General features: G+C 44.9%; 1 protein-coding gene across 1 annotated transcript; it reads left to right on the top strand.

Annotated features, from left to right (window-relative positions):
- The first annotated feature begins 328 nt into the window (after positions 1 to 328).
- Positions 329 to 5,687, top strand: LOC139081103 (transcription factor SPT20 homolog). The gene is made up of 4 exons (XM_070605397.1): positions 329 to 2,958; positions 3,012 to 3,281; positions 4,083 to 4,224; positions 5,589 to 5,687. Exons 1-4 carry the CDS (start codon positions 557 to 559, stop codon positions 5,685 to 5,687), a joined length of 2,913 nt encoding a protein of 970 aa, XP_070461498.1. The 5' UTR covers positions 329 to 556.
- Positions 5,688 to 19,871: the final 14,184 nt, after the last annotated feature.

Below are 19,871 nucleotides of genomic sequence, written 5' to 3'. Positions count from 1 at the left end.
GACCGCCTTCCACGGCTTTCCCGACGCTTGCATTGCTGCGAAAACCGCATGCACTAAAAGCGTACCAGAAAAGCATGGATTTCTTTGTTGGTTGCTTGTGCTTTGACGTGCATGCTGTTGATGGCGAACGAAGAGAAAAAGCCCGGCGGGCCCAGGCCTCGGGTGGGAAAGCAGCCTTCGCAGCAGGGAGCGCGGCCCCGGCCCGCAGGCCACCGCAGGGGGCAGCGGCCCGCCGGCGGGGAGGGCGCAGGCGCAGCAGCGGCGCCGCAGGGGGGTAGGTGGGGGGGTGACGACCCTCCCATCCACTTCCGGCCCGGCCCCAGCGACACGAGGCTCAGCGCGGTGGCGGCTCCAGCGCGTGGCGGCTTTTCCGATCGCAAGTACTTCGTGTGGCGCTTCCCTGGGGCGGGTCTCCTGGGGTCCGTTTTGAAGCGAGGCCGGTGGCTCCGCCTGGGGTCGCGGCGTTTGCAGGCCGATAATCTATAGGAAGGACGGGATTTCCACCGGCTCGTCACTTGGGCTTTGCCTTCTTTTAGGGCCCCTGTCGTACGCGAGGATGCAACACGCCTTAGAACGAGCTCTGGATCGCGCGGCGTGTGTCATCGAAAGTGCCCAACAGAGACCTCCTAAAAGGAAGTACGCGTCTAGAGGGGAAAAATCGGTCTATGAGAAACTGTATGACATATATGTTGAAGAATGCGACAGAGAGCCTGAGGTTGCGGAGGAATTACGAAGCAACGTGAACTTGCTAGAGAAGCTTGTTCAGAGAGAGTCGTTGTCGCGTTTAGTGGTCAATCTGCACCCAGGAGGGCAGGGATACTCGCTGATGCTCAGGGGAGAAAATGGCTCGTATTCGGAGACCATTCGGCTGTCTTATGAAGAGGGGGAACTGCTCCAGTACTTGGATGCAGAAGAATTACCTCCTGTTTTGGTGGGTCTCCTGGAAAAATCTCAGGTGAACGTTTTTCACTGTGGATGCGTCATCGCAGAAATACGGGACTACAGGCAGTCCAGTGACGTGGAGGCCCCTGGTTACCAGAGCAGGTGCATTCTCTTACGACCAACCATGCAGACGTTAGCCTGCGACGTAGAGTCCCTAACCAGCGACAGCCAGACATGGACCCAGGAGGACAAACTGTTGCTCGAGAGCCAGCTGATCTTAGCCACAGCTGAACCACTGTGTCTTGATCCTTCTGTGTCAGTAGCCTGCACTGCAAACAGTCTGCTTTATAACAAACAAAAGATGAACACTGACCCAATGAAGCGCTGCTTCAAGAGGTGCTCGAGCCCGGCTCTGAGTCGGCAGCAGGAGCTGTCTCATGGCCCACCTCCGCCCGAGCTAACGGTACTGACTTCTTGCCAACCAAGCAAAGAGAGTAACGCAGGTGAGCAGTATGACCTCAAAATTTCTGGAGCAGGGAATTATGTGGATGTGTGGGAACAGAGACCCTGTGACTTGGCCGTACCTTCTGAAGTGGATGTGGAGAAATATGCTACAGGGAAGAAGTCCGTGAGCTCTGATGACTCCCAGCCAACAGGCTGGCCAGCCCATGAAGTCAGAGATGATTCTGTATTTGAATGGGAAGCAGGCGATCAGTACCGGGATACAAAGATGTTCTTCATGCGCTCGCTTAATGATCCACTTATCTCTGGGAAAGAAATGTCACCTAAAAAAGCCAGATATGAGAGACAGCTGTCTCCCCCCCACCCCTCCAGAGGTGACCATTCAAAGAGTTTCATGCCTGGGTCGAAGACTGATGCTGGGACGGTAGTCATTCGGCCCGAGGAATTGGTCCAGAAGAACAGCAGTTGTCCAGTCAAGGTGTCACACAGCTCCAGTGGCTCAGCCAGTCTCAGCCCACTTTCTCCAGGGAAGGAAACAGAACGGCCTAAGACCGTGCTGCTTCAGGCCTCAGTCCTGGGGGAGGAAGTCCAACCTCCACCGCCGCCCGTCATGCTGCCCTCGAGCTCAGGCACGAGTTCCTCAGCCAGCAGTTTTCCTCCACAGCAGGCAGGCGGCTTTCCTAAGTCTGCATCTCCTGCTCCTGCTTCTAAGCCACCAAGTCTTCCCCAGAACTCCCCTGTGGAAGTGAGTCGAGTTAGCACGCTTCCTGCAGCCGCCCAGTCCACTGCTGGCTCATCACAAACACAGGTGACCACCCAGGTCAGGGTCAGCCCCGTTGGTGTCAGGGTCATCAAAGTGGTGAATTCTGTTCCCGGAACCCACGCTTTGGTGAGAGCTCCCAACCCCTCGCAGGGCTCTGCCACTCGGGCCACAGCTCCCGCGGGAATCTTGCCCAGCAACCTGCCCTTAAGAGGCCAGCCACCAAAAGCGCCACCCACTGCCCTGCAAGCGAATTCTCAAGTAGGTGTTCGAGTGATTTTAAAAGATGCTCCAGGTGCCAGGCCCTTAACTCTGCTCCAGTTTCCACCAGGTTCGCTCATTGTGAACACCCAGCAGCTGCCTGGGCAGCTGCAGCAGCAGCACCTCTATCAGCTGATTCCAGAGCTACAGGGTCAGCAGCCCTCCACTTCGCATCCTCAGCAGCTAGTGTCACAGGGTGCAAGTGCACAAGGTTCAGCCAGTCAGAAAACGGCCTTCTGTGCCCAGCAAGCTGTTGTCGTTAACGTCAGTAGAAGTTTTCTGCAGCCCCAGGTGATTGTGTTGTCTCCGCCTGTCCCTGCCCTGCAAAGACCTGGGCAAAGCCTTCCTCTGCAGAGAGTCCAGCTCTCCTCTGCCTTGCAGCAGCTGCAGCAGCCGCAACGTCAGCAGCAACCACAGCATCAGCAGCAGCCACGGCAGCAACAACACCGTCAGCAGCAGCAGCAGCAGCCGCAGCAGCAGCAGCAGCCACGGCAGCAACAACACCTGCAGCAGCAGCAGCAGCAGCAGCAGCAGCAGCAGCAGCAGCAGCAGCCACGACACCTGCTGCAGCCACAGCATCAGCAGCAGCCACGGCAGCAACAACACCTGCAGCAGCAGCAGCAGCAGCAGCAGCCACAGCAGCCAGGACACCTGCAGCAGCCACAGCAGCAGCAGCAGCCACGGCAGCCACAACACCTGCAGCAGCAGCAGCAGCAGCAGCCACAGCAGCCACGACACCTGCAGCAGCCACAGCAGCAGCAGCAGCCACAGCAGCCACGACACCTGCAGCAGCCACAGCAGCAGCTGCTGCAGATACAACACTTGAGAATCTTGCAGCCCCCAGTGGCTGTGGCACCAGCAGCAGCCCAGACAGGTCAGCCCCGTCGGCGCCCACAGACAGCAAGCCAGTCACAAGGTAAAGCGAATAGAGGCCCGCCAACCCCTCCCAAATCCTGAGGTGCGTTATTTTCTCTTTCTCCAAATCCCAGGGCATCGAGCCTAATGAGTCCCGAGTTTTTGGTTCATTTGTGGTTTTTCTAATGTGTCAGTCGTTCCCATTATTAGATGTGCAAGCTTGATACTGAAGCGCAGCCCCAGGCTTTTCACCTAGAAACAAGGAAGAGGTTTAATAAGCTGGGGTGTTTTGCTGAAGCCATTGCTTTGGGGGCGGTTGTTGACATAGTTGTTTTTATCATCATCATGTAACGTGTACCCAACTCCAAACTAGGCTCAAACTCCTGAGGCCTATAAGTTCTCTAAAACAAGAAAACCACCACACCAATCAGGTTACAATTAGTATTATTTTAACAGGATGGCTAGTTTTTAAATTTTTTAAGTGAGTTAAAAAACATTTAACATAAAATGTACCATCTTAACCATTCTTTTGAGAGTTTTTAGAAAAATGTTTTAAGGTTGGTACCTGAGCTAACAACTGTTGCCAATCTTCTTTTTTCTTTTTCTTTTTCTTTTCCCCAAAGCCCACGGTGCATAGCTGTATATCTTAGCTTTTGGTCCTTCTAGTTGTAGCATGTGGGACGCCGCCTCAGCGTGGCCTGCTGAGCGGTGGCATGTCCGCGCCCAGGATCTGAACTGGTGAACCCCAGGCTGCTGAAGTGGAGCGCACGAATTTAACCACTCGGCCACGGGGCCGGCCCCTTAACCATTTTTAAGTGAGCAGTTCCATGATGTTCAGTATATTCGCATTGTTGTCCCGCAGATTTCTAGGCCTGTTTTCCTCTTGCCGAAGTGAAGCTATATGTCCCCTGAGCACCAGCTCCACGTGTGCCCTCCCCCAGCCCCTGGCCACCGCCATTCTCTTTCCTGTCTCTGAGTGTGGCTGCTTTAGATCCTTCATGGAAGTGGGGTCACACAGGATCTGTGTTTTTGTCACTGGATTATCTCACTTAGCATCATGTCCTAAAGGTTCCTCCACGTTGTAGATGTGACCGGAAGGTCCATAGTTCTTGAAGAAAAATGGTTTCACTGTACAAAATATGTGCTGAAGCGACCTGTGAAATATTGAAACATGTTCAGAAGAATGTACTTTGGTATTTGTTTATTTAGTTTAAAAGGTTTGTACACAGTGTATGAAACGTAATTTTTACAAGTGTGTTTTGAAAAAAAGTTAAAACTACCAAAAAATGATGCTTGTCCAACTTGTATTACGGACCTGGAGACTCCCAGGGTGTGGAATGGATTGGGCGCACATGCTCGCTGGGTGTCCCCAGCCCTTTAAGAGGCTCCACCTCCGCTCGGTGCCCCCCCCACCAAGTTCGGCTGCCCCTCCAGGCCTCAACCACTGGCCTTGAAAAGGCACTTCTGAGACATCTCATTTTCTCTCCTGATACAATCATAGACCCTTTTTAGGACTCTGGGTTATTCGCAGAAAAGCAAAGTGCTGAACATTGGAACTGAGTTTTGTTTGTTTGCTTTTCAAGTGCTGGTGACCTTGTGAGACTCTAAAGTGGAACCCACCCCGTTCTCGTCCTTTCTCTCCCCTTCCTCACTTCCTTCAGGAGCATCAGTTCAGTAGCCCCTGCACCCTCACCTTTTCGTCCTTCTTCCTGGTTTCAGTGGGACTCAAGAGATCTCTGGGCTTTTGTGTTTTCTTTTTTCCCTTCTTCCTTTCTTTTTTTATTGAGATGTAATTTACATAAGGAACAACCATTTTAAAGTATACGGTTCTGAGGCATTTGCTACATATACGCTGTTGGTGCAACCACCACCTCTGTCTATTTCAGGACATGTTCATCACCCCAGAAGAAATCTCTGTAGCTGTTAAGCACTCGGTTGCCATCCTCCCCTCCCCCAGCCCCAGAAACCACCAATTTGCTTTCCGTCTCTATGGCCTTCCCTATTCTAGATAGTTCCTGTAAATGGAATCACACAGTCTGTGACCTTTGATGTCTGGCTTCTTTCACTTGGTGTAACATTTTTGAGGTTCGTCCACAGTGTAACATGCGTCAGTACTTCATTCCTTTTCATGGCTTAATCCCGTTGGTTGTATACGCCACATTTTGTTTATCCGGTCATGTGCTGATGAACATTTGGGTTGTGCCCACCTCTTGTCTGTTGTGAATAACGTTGCGATGAACTATTGTATGCAAGTATTTGTCTCAGTGCCTCTTGTATTTTGCTCTCTTACAACTTTGAAAGGCAACCTGTCGATATAAAATTTATTTTTCTGAGTACGCATGTATGTTTCTCTGCCTTTTGCCCTAAGAAAAAAAGGAAATTTGGTCTGGCAGTTCCAAAAGAGACGAATGAAGAGACAGGGAACTCAGGCAACCCGGCTGTACTAAAGGGCTGCCGATCCTCTTAAGGGAAGATGTCGGTTGACTTCAAGCAAACGCGTCAGGTATGCCACCCGAGTGACACTGAGCCCATTTAAGCTTTATGTGACCCATCCTGGACGTCTCTGGGAACGGTGCCTGGGCTGTTAAGAAGTGAAGCAGTGCAATGACCAGCTGCAGAAGAGAGTTTAGGCTCCTCTGCCTCGGGAGCCAACCAGAGACCTGAACTCGGAACCTCACCACATTTGATGTACTTCCGCCCTTTTGCCCTCTTTCTGGTCCTTTCAAGTCTTACCTGGAGACACTAGCTGTACTTGTTCTCGACCAATGTGGTGCTCTTTTCACAGTCAAGCAATTAAATTCAGCTTTGTTTCAGATTACGGTTTGCTGGTCTTTGTTCATTTCCTTCTAATGATCCGCACTGAGGCTGGAAATTTGATGCAACTGCTATTATGAGGCAGAAGAAAGAGCATCACCCTTGAAATAAAATCCCAGAGTGTGTATTTATTCAACATTTATGTAGGGGGGACTTCCCAGGTGCTTCATCCTGTGTCAGGCCCTCGGTGGAATGGGGAGTGTACAGCTCCCACAGAGAAGTAAAATCGCTCTTCAGAATCTAGATCTTACTCAGAACTCATGTAATTTTATCCCTCAGCAAGTTAAGCTAGATTCTCAGTATGATAAAGCCTCAATAGAATAATGAATGTTACATATATAAAGATGAGTACACAGTAGAGAATGTGAAATAGCAGAGGGCTCAAGATTTTAGTGGCTTATTACCCTACCACAAGACAGAGGTCAGGACACAGACCAAGGAGATGGTAGAAATAAGATTCCAGAGAGAAGAGTATTTATTGCTCAGCCCATGACGTCCAGGTATGTGTGTCTGCACAGAGAATTTGTACTTATGTCTGAATGATAAGTTACAAAATCTGTCATTCCATTCTAGATTTCTGTTTTGAGAAGACCTTGGCGAGAATGCCCCATTCACCTAAGAAACTTTTGTTTGTTTCTTAAAAGGAACAGAGACGGGTTCGTTGATGGACAGGCTGTCTCTGAGGTCCCGTTCCCGCTTCTCCCACCTCCCGGCAGATACTGATATTGTCGTCGGGTTTTGCTGTGCGCTGCCTCCTGAAATAGCACCACGATCACCTGTTTTTTAGAGCAAACTGAGTTTCTTCTTACCGATAGAGTCTTACTAATGTTCCACATAGTTAAATACTTTCTCCCATAAAATCTAATAAAATCATTCTTCATCTCCAGGACTTCAGCATTTCATCTGCAGGGAAAATGTACTTAGCTATTTTAATTGCATGTTGAAAAACACCTAGGCTATGAAATACAAGATTTTTTTCCTTCTGTTCTCCCCACGTGCGAGGCACTGTTCTATTTTACGTTTTAACTCGCTCAGTCCTTGAAAGGACCCCATAAGGAAATTACAATTATGGATGAGGAAACAAGGCATTGGGAGCTTGAGTAATTTGCTTCAGGCCACCCAGTTGAGAAGTATCAGAGCCCAGATTTGGAGCCAAGCCTCCTGGGGTCAGAGACCACGTCCTTTACCACACTGCCCTCTCCACTGTCTCACTGAGAGCAAGACAGAGACCCCTCCCCAGTGGGCTCACCACATGGTTGGAGAGACCGCAAGACCTATGGGTGAAACGACAAATTGCAGTCTGTCACTAGCTGTATGTCGGTGTTTGACGGGAGCTGAGAACTGACATCTCTGCCATAGTTTGGAACCATTTGAAAGAGATTCAGGAGTCAGACAGCTGGACGTCAATATATTCCCTTCATACGTGACGCTCCTATATTCAAGGACATAATTTAGATCTGGATGAAGCAGGTTTCCTAATACTGCACCCCGGGATTGGGGAGAGTCTTCCATTCACTCACAGGCGAGCCTGGGGATCTGCAGAGCCCTCCTCGTGGGTCCGGCCCTCTCACTGGGGAGAACTGAGGGGGCAGGGCAAGGGCAATTTTCCTCTAGTGAAGAGCTTCTTAACCCCTGGGCAGGCCTCTTTGTCACTTGGTGAAGCGTATGGATCTTTTCTCAGAATAATGTTTTTATGTGCATAAAATCAAACATATGGCACTTCAAGGGGAACCGATTACACTAAAGTACAACCCTGAAAGTATACATAAGTAAGTTTATGATAATATGTGTGTTTCTTTGTTCATGCATTAAATAATAAGATTTAGTGGTGGGACTAATAATACCATAATTTCGAAGTGGTGCTGGAGCATAAATAATACTTTGAGAGATTTACAACGAGTGAACTGTCATAGGAAAATGTCTGTGATTTCTATTCGATACAAATTCACAGACACTGTTAATACTACTGTGGTTTATCTGTATTTGTATTTGTAGGAAATATTACATTTTAGTTAGAGGTCAGAGATAATAAAGATATAAGAGGTTTTCTTTTCCCAGTAAGTTCACAGATCCTCTAAAAGTGTCCATGGACCCCAGGTGAAGAATACTTGCTCTCTGGGGCCAGCCCCATGGCCAAGTGGTTAGTTTGCGTGCTCTGCTTCGGTGGCCCAGGGTTTCACTGGTTAGAATCCTGGGCATGGACATGGCACCGCTCGTAAGGCCACACTGAGGCGGCGTCCCACATGCCACAACTAGAAGGACCCACAACTAAAAATATGCAACTATGTACCGGGGGCTTTGGGAGAAAAAGGAAAAAAAATCTTTATTAAAAAAGAAAAAAGTATACTTTCTCTGATGGAAGCTCCTCCCCTGGGAAACGAAGTAGATGATAAGCATCATCTCCAACAGTACCTGTTATGTGAGCACGACTATAGGTAACGATCAGGTTTGCTTAAATTGTACATAGTGGCCAGATTATGGAATGGTTATCACAGCAGCTTGGAAAGGAGTTGCTGACAAGGCATGCATTATTCATTTAATCCTCAAAATGACCCTGTTGGTGGTTAGTGTTAATTCCATTTTCAAGTGAGGAAACAGAGGTTAGTGTAACTTGTCAAAGGTCAGACATCTAGCTGTTAGGGGCCAGGATTGGAATCTAGGCGATTTGGCTCCAGAACCCATAGTCTTAACCACTAAGCTGAACCTGCTTAATAAGCTTAGAGAGCTAGTCTGGGAATACCTCAGGCTAGGTATAACTGCCATTTATCAAGTTATTTCCATGGGAAAATACTTATAAATAATTTTTTTTTAAAGATTGGCACCTGAGCTAACATCTGTTGCCAGTCTTTTCCTTTTTTTTTCTCTTCTTCTTCTCCCTAGAGCCCCCCAGTACGTAGTTGTGTATTTTAGTTGTAGGTCCTTCTAGTTGTGGCATGTGGGATGCCGCCTCAGCATGCCCTGATGAGCGGTGCCATGTCCGCTCCCAGGATCCGAACCGGTGAAACCTTGGGCGGCTGAAGTGGAGCGCAGGAACTTAGCCACTCAGCCACGGGGCGGGCCCATAAATAAATCTTTGAAAGACAACTCTTCCATAGACTGGGGCTTCCTCCATCTAAAGATCAGTGATTATCAAACACCTTGTAGTTGCCAGTTATCCATTGTATTGAATAAGCATTATCCCAAAGTGACCTCATTCTGGGTTGCCTGGACCACAATCAGCTGGGGCTGGAGCAGAGTGGGGATTGGGGCTTCCACCGAACCCAGCTTCCTGAAAGAAGGGCATGTCACTTGTAATGGGCTCCGTCGTGAACTGTGAAGAGTCTGAGACTTTACCCTGCTTGCAAGCTAACAAGTTAGTGTGTTTTAGTTTCATGGTTGCTGGCAGAAGACACAAGAACAGTGGGTCAGAGACGAAGGACTTGATTATTCATAGCACAACAGGCAGCATGAGTTTCATGTTTGTATTAGTTCCCTTACCCCCCTCTCCCCCAAGACCCATGGGGGCAACACAGAGGTGGGCCCAAGTAGATGCTGCACGTGCCGTGGATGTGTGTCACAGGGGAGGAAGCTAAGCTTAGGAAATACCAATATTTTAAAGGGGGCTGCAGGCAAACCTACCCAATTTTTGCTCTAGAGGGAGACATTATCTTTATTATACTGGTCAACAAACAAATTTGTCTTTGGCTCTACAGGGAGACACTATCTCTATTTCCTAAGATAGTCCCCTGTACAAACTTCCTTGGAAATTTAGTCCAGAATAAAGACTGTCAGTGCCTCAGCTCATAGGACAGAAGAAACAAGAGAAGCCCATGGAGAAGTGTCTCCCAACAGACTTCAGGTGGTGGCAACTGGAATTCCCAGACAATTCCTTTAAATAGCTAGCATCCAACTCCAGACTGCCTCAAGCAGTTTGTGTGTCCCTTCATTGATAAGGTTGAGTTCTCATGCTCATTCTGTACAAGGAGAGCAGTAAGAGTGCAGGTCCCTCTACTGGAACGTGGACCCATCCTATGTATCCAGGACCGTGAGGTGGCACTGGCATTCTTCTCTAATGGGTGATGAAAGGAAGAGGACCTGTGCCTTCTCTTCTCTTGCTACTCTCGCCTTGTAAGTTTTCCTTTCCCCCAATAAAACTGATGACTCAATTCATTCCAAGCCCTGGTGTGTGACAGATGCTACCCAAATGGTCTCGGTATGGTAGATAAAGAAAAATAACAAGACATCTAAGCGTTCTCAGCAGCTGGGAGGAGGAAGATCAAACAGGACGGGCGCTCTGCAAAACAGAATTGCTAGAGGAGGACAGATAACAACTTTTAAAAACTAAAACTGTAATTTAAAGAGATTCAAGTACAGTACTGAGGTCACTGGCTGTCCCAGTTTGCCTGGCACTGAGGGAGTTTCAGGGATGAGGGGCTTTCAATGGTAAAACCAGGACAGTCCTGGGGAAACCAGGATAAGTTGATCACCCTATATATACACCCCTTCCCCCCACACAAACTTTCTGTAACTAGATGCTATGATTTCAAACTTAAAAATGCATTAGATAAATTAAAGGAGAGGTGGGCTACTGCTGAGGCCAGAGTTTGTAATCTGGGTGAAGGGAAAGAAATATCTCCAAAAATAATGTCTCAAAAATACAAAAAGACGGAATTTATAGAGAAGAAAAGATAAGAGACTTGGAGGATAGATCCAGGAGGTAACAAGCAAAACTAGGAGATCAAGAAGGAGACATAGGAACTGATGGAGGAGAAGCGGGGTAAGCAAGTAATAAGTGAAAATTTCCTCGAACAAAACAAAAACCCAAGTTTACAGATTATAAAAGTGCACCGAGTTCCCGGTAGGTTCCGTGAGAATTATGGTAGATAATCTACACATTATAGTAGGTTAGATTACCGTTTAACAAGTATTGATTCCCTTGCCTTTTTCGAATGTGTGTAAGCAGATTGTACTTCTCTAACTCTTTCGCCATGTGACTCACCTTGGCCAATGGACTGTTAGTAGATATGATACAAGCAGAAGTTTGAATTACAGCTGTGTAGTGAGCTCATCTTCCTTTGCTTCTGCTTTCTGCCATGGCTCTCTGCCATGCTTTGGGAGGCTCCTGATCCAAGGAGGATGAGAAGGACATCAGGCAGACCTGGACCCAACCTGAATCTTAGTGTCAAGCCCAGCCCAGATTTGTAGATGTGCAAATTACCAATAAATGCCTACTATTTAATGCCACTGAGATTTTTGTGGTAGTTCATTATGTAGCATTATCATGACAATAAATAATATACACACAGGTTTATCTTGGTAAAGTTATAAATCTCAAGAATAAAAAGTAAATCTTAAGCTTTCACTCAGAAAGAATAAGTTATCTACAAATAAAAAGAAGTGAGATGAGTATTGGACTGCTCATATGCAACACTGGAAGTCCTAGAAGCTAGGAGTTGTTGAAATAACATCTAGAGACTACAGAGAACAAAGGACTGAAGCCCAAGAACCCCATACCAAGCCAGTGTTTCATTCATCCGTCATGGTAAAAAAAATTTTTTTGAACTATTTAAGAATTAAGAAATTTTAACAGCCACATGAGCTATTTGGAAAAATACTCAGGAAATCATTCTAACCAAACAACAAATAAACGAAGAGGCTTCAAGTACTAAAGTTTAAATTAAATGGATGAAGATCGGATTTCTGAAAATAATATGTAGCTCAATCTAAATCAATTAGAATGTCTTGGAATATATAATATGAGTACTAGATAAGGGTTTTTTTTTTTCTTGGTGAGGAAGAGTGGGCCTGAGCTAACATCTGTTACCAATCTTCCTCTTTTTGCTTGAGAAAGATTGTCCCTGAGCTAACGTCTGTGGCAGTCTTCCCCTATTTTGTATGTGGGATGCCACCACAGCATGGCTTGATGGGCAGTGCCAGGTCTGTGCCTGGGATCTGAACCTGCAAACCCCAGGCTGCCGAAGCAGAGCGCATAAACTTAACCACTACACCACCAGGCTGGCCCATAGATAAGATTCTTAAAACAAAAGAGGTTGCTGTGAAGACCATTTTAATAATAATCTAGAACTAAATTATTTCAGAAAAACCTAGGCATTGGATGTGGTAAGCATGGAAGTAGAGTGGAGAAAGAGCATTTGAAATTTCTCAACTAGGGCAATAAGGGGGAAGGGAATTAAAATAGTCTCACAGTCTTATCTTCTTGGGGTAGGGGGTGCAAGGAAAAATAGACTGACCAGGTGAGAAAACAGTTGGGAGGTCTTCTTTTCAAATAATGGTAACAAAACATGCAATCAATTAAGAATACCGGAGAATAATAAGTTGCCATTAAGAGAATGGAAAAATGCGATGGAACTTCCAAATTAGCAAGGACAAAAAATGGAATGGATAGCAACTTAATAAAATCAGCAAAAATAAGGAAAACGAAAAAAAGAACCATTAAAGCAAAATGATATATTTACAACATGGAAGGAATAAAATCAAGTCTATTAGTTATTTCAGTAAATGCAAATAGACTTAATTCTATCAAAAGATTGAAAATGGCAAAATGAGTTTAAAAAACAAAACCAAACCCAGCTATATTATAATTTATAAGAAATAAAGATTTTGATGTAGTCCCATTTGTTCATTTTTTCTTTTGTTTCCCTTACCCGGTCAGACATGGTACTTGAAAATATGCTGCTAAGACCGATGTCAAAGAGTGTACTGCCTATGTTTTCTTCTAGAGTTTCATGGTTTTGGGTCTTACATTTAAATCTTTAATCCATTTTGAGTTGATTTCTGTGCACAGTGTAAGGTAACCGTCTACTTTCATTCTTTTGCACGTGGCTGTCCAGTTTTCCCAACACCATTTATTGAAGAGACTCTCCTTTCTCCACCGTATGCTCTGGGCTCCCTTGATGAATATTAGCTGTCCATAAATGTGTGGGTTTATTTCTGGGCTCTCGATCCTGTTCCATTGATCTGCGTGTCTGTTTCTGTGCCAGTACCATGCTGTTTTGGCTACTAGACCTTTGTAGTATATTTTGAAATCAGGGAGTGTGATACCTCCAGCTTTGTTCTTTTTTCTCAGGATACCTTTGGCTGTTCGGGGTCTTTTGCTGTTCCATATAAATTTTAGGATTCTTTGTTCTACTTCTGTGAAAATGTTGTTGTAACTTTGATGGGGATTGCATTGAATCTATAGATTGCTTTAGGAAGTATGGACATTTTAACGATGTTAATTCTTCCAATCCAAGAGCAAGGAATATCTTTCCATTTCTTTGTGTCTTCTTCGATTTCTTTCAACAGTGTTTTATAGTTTTCAGTGTACAGATCTTTCACCTCTTTGGTTAAGTTTATTCCTAGGCATTTTATTCTTTTTGTTGCAATTGTAAGTGGGATTGTATTCTTAATTTCTCTTTCTGCTACTTCGTTGTTAGTTTATAGAAATGCAACCGATTTTTGTATGTTGATTTTTTATCCCGCAACTTGACTGTATTCCTTTATTATTTCTAGAAGTTTTTTAGTGGACTCTTTAGGGTTTTCTAGATATAAAATCATGTCATCTGCAAAGAGTGACAGTTTCACTTCTTCTTTTCCAATATGGATCCCTTTTATTTCTTTTTCTTGCCTGATTGCTCTGACTAGGACTTCCAATACTATGTTAAATAAGAGTGGTGACAGTGGGCATCCTCGCCTGGTTCCTGTTCTTAGAGGGATAGCTTTCAGTTTTTCTCCATTGAGAATGATATTTGCTGTGGGTTTGTCATATATGGCCTTTATTATGTTAAGGTATTTTCCTTCTATACCCATTTTATTTAGAGTTTTTATCATAAATGGATGCTGTGTCTTGTCAAATGCTACACCAAGCTAAAAAGCTTCTGCACAGCAAAGGAAACCATCAACAAAACAAAAAGACAACCTAACAATTGAGAGAACACATTTGTAAACCATATATCAGATAAGGGGTTAATATCCAAAATATACAAAGAACTCATACAGCTCAACAGCAAAAAAACCAACAACCCAATTGAAAAATGGGCAAAAGATCTGAACAGAGATTTCTCCAAAGAAGATATACGGATGACAAACAGGCATATGAAAAGATGCTCAGCATCATTAGCTATCAGGGAAATGCAAATCAAAACTACAATGAGGTATCACCTCACTCTGGTCAGAATGGCTGTAATTAACAAGACAGGAAACAACAAATGTTGGAGAGGGTGTGGAGACAAGGGAACCCTTGTTCACTGCTGGTGGGAGTGCAAACTGGGGCAGCAACTATGGAAAGCAGTATGGAGTATCCTCAGAAAATTAAGAATAGATCTACCATATGATCCAGCTATTCCACTGCTGGGTATTTATCCAAAGAACCTGAAAACACAAATGTATAAAGATACATGCACCCCTATGTTCACTGCGGCATTATTCACAATAGCCAAGACTTGGAAACAACCTGGGTGCCCATCAAGGGAGGAATGGATAAAGAAGATGTGGTATATATACACAATGGAATACTACTCAGCCATAAGAAATGATGAAATCCGGCCATTTGTGACAACATGGATGGTCCTTGATTAAGCTGAGTGAAATAAGTCAAAGGGAGAAAGTCAAATACCGTATGATCCCACTCATAAGTAGAAGATAAAAACAACGACAAACAAACACATAGCAACAGAGATTGGATTGGTGGTTACCATAGGGGAAGGGGGGAGGGCAAAAGGGGTGATTACGCACATGTGTGAGGGGATGGACTATAATTAGTTTTTGGGTGGTGAACATGATGTAATCTACACAGAATTCGAAATATATTACAATGTACATCTGAAAGATATATAGTGTTATAATCCAATGTTACTGCAATTTAAAAAAATCATGATAAATTAAAAATAAATAAAGAGTTAGCAGGCCAATGCCATAAAAAACAGAAGTGGCAATATTATTATCAGGAAAGGAGGAATTGAAGATGAAAGAACCTACGAGACTGAAGGGGGACGTTGTGGGACAACAGAAGGCATAGTTTAAGGAGCAAGTGTCAAAAACTTATATGTCCCGAGCAACATAGCAGCTAAATATATAAAGAAAAAGCCTAGGATTGAGTCTTGAAGGATGGCAACATTTACAGGCTGGGAAGAGAATAAGCTGGAATGGGAGGCTGCGGAGTGGCCAAAGAAGTAGGGGGAGAGCAGGAAGCCGGGCGAAGGTAATTTCTGGAGGTCTCAATCAATATAGAGGTCAAAGTGACCCCAGCAACAGTGGTCAGACAGACTCCCCACCCAGGGCCAGCTCCAGGGGCAGAGAACACAGGACCTGGAAGACAACACCCCCTTCCCCACAGGCTGAGGGAGATGCAGGCCTTTCCACACAGCTCTCCATTCTCCTGCATCTGCAAATTGTAACAGATTGTAATTGAGATGCACAGTGCAGAATTAGGTTCTTTTTATCTAAATGGGAGTTTTGTAGGCTTGGAGTATTGTTAAGAAAGGAGCAGCTGCCCGATGTATGGGTGACATTGTGGAACACACCAGTATGTGGAAATGAAAAGAGGGTGCCCATTATTTCCCATTAAAAGATCCATTTAACTTCCTGAGACTTAAAAAGTCAGCCCATGTTAAGACAATGTAATGTTTCTGACCCACTAAAAATACCCTTTTCTCTTCTATTGACTAATCAGGAATCTATACTTACTGTCAAGTTTTAGCAATAATTTTAGGGAATTTTTTCTAGTATCTATAGGAAATGCAACTATTTAATACTGGCAAATACAGGACAAATCTCATTTCTGTGCCATAAGCTGTGCAGAGCTTTTGTTTTTCAGTCACGATGATCTGTGGCAATCAGTAAATTCTCGAAACAGCACTCTCACTCTGCATATTGACTGCTCCCCTCAACACACACACATAGGCTCTCTTTCTTCTGGAACAGGCAGTAAATTATGAAAGAAAAATAATGTACTGCATAAAATACAGATATGATCAGGATGCCACTTACCTTGGATTTCTACCTCTTCCTGTTCTTCAAGGTGTTGCTGGCATTTTCGATGTGTAGGGAATTGGGGCGGGAGGGTAAAATGTAGCTGGCCTGATTTGAACGGGATGAGGGAAGCCAAAGGGCAGCTGACATCCCGACCCCCTCTTCCCCTGGTGGGGGAATTGGGGAGATGTTATTCAAGAGTTCAAAATTGTAACTAGAAGATGAATGAGTTCCGGGGACCTCATGCACAGTATAGTGACTATGGTCAACTATACGTATTATATTATAAACTTCAAAATTGCTAAGAGAATAGATCTTAAATGTTCTCACCACAAAAAAGAAATGATAATTATGTGACATGATGGAGGTGTTAGCTAAAGCTATGGTGGCGGTCATATTGCAATGTATAAATGTGTCATATCAACATGTCCGCCTTAGACTTACACAATGTTATATGTCAACTATAGTTCAATTAAAAAAACTTTAAATGAAAAGAACATTTGGAAATGGCTAACACCATCCACTCAGGAATTTACCTTAAAAAGAAACAAATACAACCAAAATCTAGAGCTGTCGACCGGCATTGGCATGTTGGAAATGCAGACTCTCAGGCCCCATGCCTGACCTACTGAATCAGAATCTGCGTTTTGCCAAGGTGCCCAGTAAGTTTGCCCAGTGCTGCTATGGGAAATCCCCTGGCACGCTAATAAAGAACACAGAGTTGCTTGTTGCAGTGGGATGCAGACTGGACCTTTGTGTTTTTACCAAGTTCCTCCCTCTGGTGACTCTGAGGGCAGCCAAAATTTGAACACCACTGCACAAGAGCTGTGCTGTTCAGTCCAGCAGCCATTAGCCACGTGTGGCTATTTACATTTAAATTTAAACTACTTAAGATCGAACAAAACTAAAAATTCAGTCACACTAGCCCCATGTCCCACGTGTGGCTGGTGGCTACCCTATTGGACAGTGCAGTTATAACATTTCCATCACTGTAGAATGTTCTGTGGAACAGCGCTGGTCTCATTGGTTCTCAGCCTTGGCTACATATTAGAATCACTGGCCATAGGTTTTTTTGTTAGTTTATTTTACATTTTAGTACAGAATGCTTATTTTAGGCCTCATCCTGCAGGCATTTTTATCTTCACAGAAACCTGACCTAGTGTTTTCTAGTAAGAACCCCATTAGGAAAACCAAGTTCTTGATTCCAGTAAAACCACAGATATTTCATGCTCAGATACTTACGTGAGATATTGTCATTTAAGTTTGCTGGACTCTAGGCTATGGTGCCAGGTTCTACATAGGTAACCTCGTGGATGTGATACTTTCTTCATTTTTCCCTTTTATTAGTTGAAAAGATCACATAAAAACACTAAGAAAAGTTTTAAAAGATTTCTCACAAGCATTATACTATTTCTCTGACACAGTCATTTTTGTTCAAGGCCATGACCATCTAGTCCTTGCATATTTGCATATAGAATCTGAGCTTCTACAGGCCACCCCAGCCTGCTGTTCAATAGGCTTACAACAATTACAAAACTGGATCTTTCTAGATCAGCCCTGCCCCCAACCTACAGAAGATACAGAAACATAATCTCCAAATGCCTGCCTTCCGGCTCTGTGGGGGGGTTCTGGTTTGTCCCACATGTATTTTTTGCACAAACATCACGTGCCTTCTTCAGCCTTTGCTCCTACAAGGACAGTGGGACCCCAGGGATCCAGGTTGCTATAGTGATGTCCTTTGCTGCTTCAGACATGCCTCCATTTCGCACTCTAAGAATCTCCAAGAGTCACCCAACTAGACTGCATTCATAGAGTAGTTCTTTATGGAGCTTTGCATGGTGGGCACTTTATTTGCTATATCTCCTTGTCCCAGCCCCTAAAAGATCGTTGGACTACATGGAAATATCTTCCCTCTGATCAACCATTCCCTAACCAAGTGTGTGCATTTGGACCCTCCGTCCTTTTGGGGTTAGTAAGGAGTAGCCCTTATTCTCCACGGGGCTCAGTCCGAGAGGGAGGAGAGAGCTGGTGGCGCTACATGGCTAGTCATTGTCCTTACCAGGGCTAGGACGCGGGGGAGGCAAGTGAGGGACTCACACTCAGAGTTGTGCAAGTGCGGGGTCGAATCTTCACTTAAAATTTTGATACTGTGTTCATCATGGATTTCTTTTTTTTGCCTTAATTCTGATTTTTAAAAATATTGCATTAAAATATTTCTATTTTGATGGCTGAAATTTTGTTGTTTGTTTGGCACTCCTTTCAATTTTGTGCAAGTGCCTCGCTCACCTCACCCTGTTCCCGAGCCCTGATCCTATCCGTCAGGCTCCTGTAGCCCTCATGCAGATAGAGCCTTGATGGGCCCACCGCTCACGCCATCAAGTCATAGCAAGTACAAATCCCTTCTGTTACCCGGTTGAGGCCCTGAGCTAGCCATGGATGGTTGCTGCCCAGTTGTAATCATGCTGTTCGCCATTTTTTGTATTATGTTTCATTTTCATAAACAATTGTTTCATAAATAATTTTCCTTGTTTCTGGGTTGCCTTAATTGCCTCTATTAACCGTTGCAAGATAGTCCACTCGGCTGATGCACTATACTTAACTATTTCCCTATACTGGATATTCTGGTTAGTTTCCATTTCTCCTTCATTAATGAGTCTTTAAATCTGCAAAGGAGCTGAGTATTGGGGTAAAGGCTTGAATGCGATAAATTTCTCTGCTTAGTAAGGTGGGAGGCTTTTTTGATGTCATTTTGGAGTTTGGGAGTTTGGGGGTTTTGTTTGTTCATTTGTTTTCTGGTGGGCTGCAAGGAAGAGAAGAAGAAAGAGAGTTAAGCAATTCATTGGAAAGCTGGGGCCCAAGTTGGAAGAAATAACGAAGGGACATTTTAAAAAGAGAGATGTAGGATATTGAATTTAAAGCGTCAACTATATGAGCCACAGTGAAGACGCCTGCTGTTACTGCCACATCTTCAGTAAATGTCCACCAGGTGTGAACTGACTCTGAGACACATACAGGGAGCTCTTAGCACGCTATTTTGCACGTATACAAAAGAAGTCACTTACAGATCAATTCCATGTAACAAAGGCAAAGACAAAATTTATGTCGGAGAAAGAGGAGAGAGAAGAGGAAATGACAGCTATTTGAAAATAGTGACATTTGTTTTCTTTTCCCCAGCATCTCTTCCGACGTTAATCAGCTGGCAGTAAGCAAAGAGGCCTGTGCAGATGCCTGCCAACTTAAGACCACCAGGAGCACACCTGGAGTCAAAGCCAAGTCCGCTCAGTTAGCTTGCTGCAGCTCAAAAGAACTCGCTGCAGGGGAACCGTGGGGCGTTTCAGTAAGAAAGAATGGGGAGCGGTTAGTACAGGATTCAGGCAGGTGTTGAGAGATTCCAAGGAGAGTTTAAGGAAGTGGGGATATGTTCTGAGTTCCATGTTGTCAAGAGGCAGAAGCAATACAATAATTGAGCATCTTAATTTTTATTCGAGAACTGGGGAGATTAAGAAGGGGCTAGAATTGTCATTGATAAAGGAGCAGCAATGAGTCTTATTAGTCAACGGTGGGGGACGGTCAATCATTTTCCTTGTTGAGGAGTGGCCTTGTCTCTCTCTAGTTCCAAAGACCGTCACGCAGCGGCCTGCTCTGGACATTATTTACTTTCCACGAGTGCTATTTATCTTCAGTTGGGAACATCATGACCTAGCTGCCAGCAGGGCTGTTTTTCACTTTCCCAGTCCCTCCTTCTGGCCAAGGGCAGACAAAGTCAGCGCGCACGACGTTAATCTGTGGGGTCCAGGTCCACACAAGTCAGGGCATCCTGCCCTTGACCAGCTGGATCGGTCGAGAGAATAACTTTGGTTGTTCACAGATGCACAAGGAGACACTGGGA

Source organism: Equus przewalskii, chromosome X (genome assembly GCF_037783145.1).
Source record: "Equus przewalskii isolate Varuska chromosome X, EquPr2, whole genome shotgun sequence".
In the NCBI taxonomy this organism is placed as follows: Eukaryota; Metazoa; Chordata; class Mammalia; order Perissodactyla; family Equidae; genus Equus; species Equus przewalskii.
Note: the sequence above shows the minus strand (reverse complement) of the source record. Positions and strands in the feature narration are given on the sequence as shown.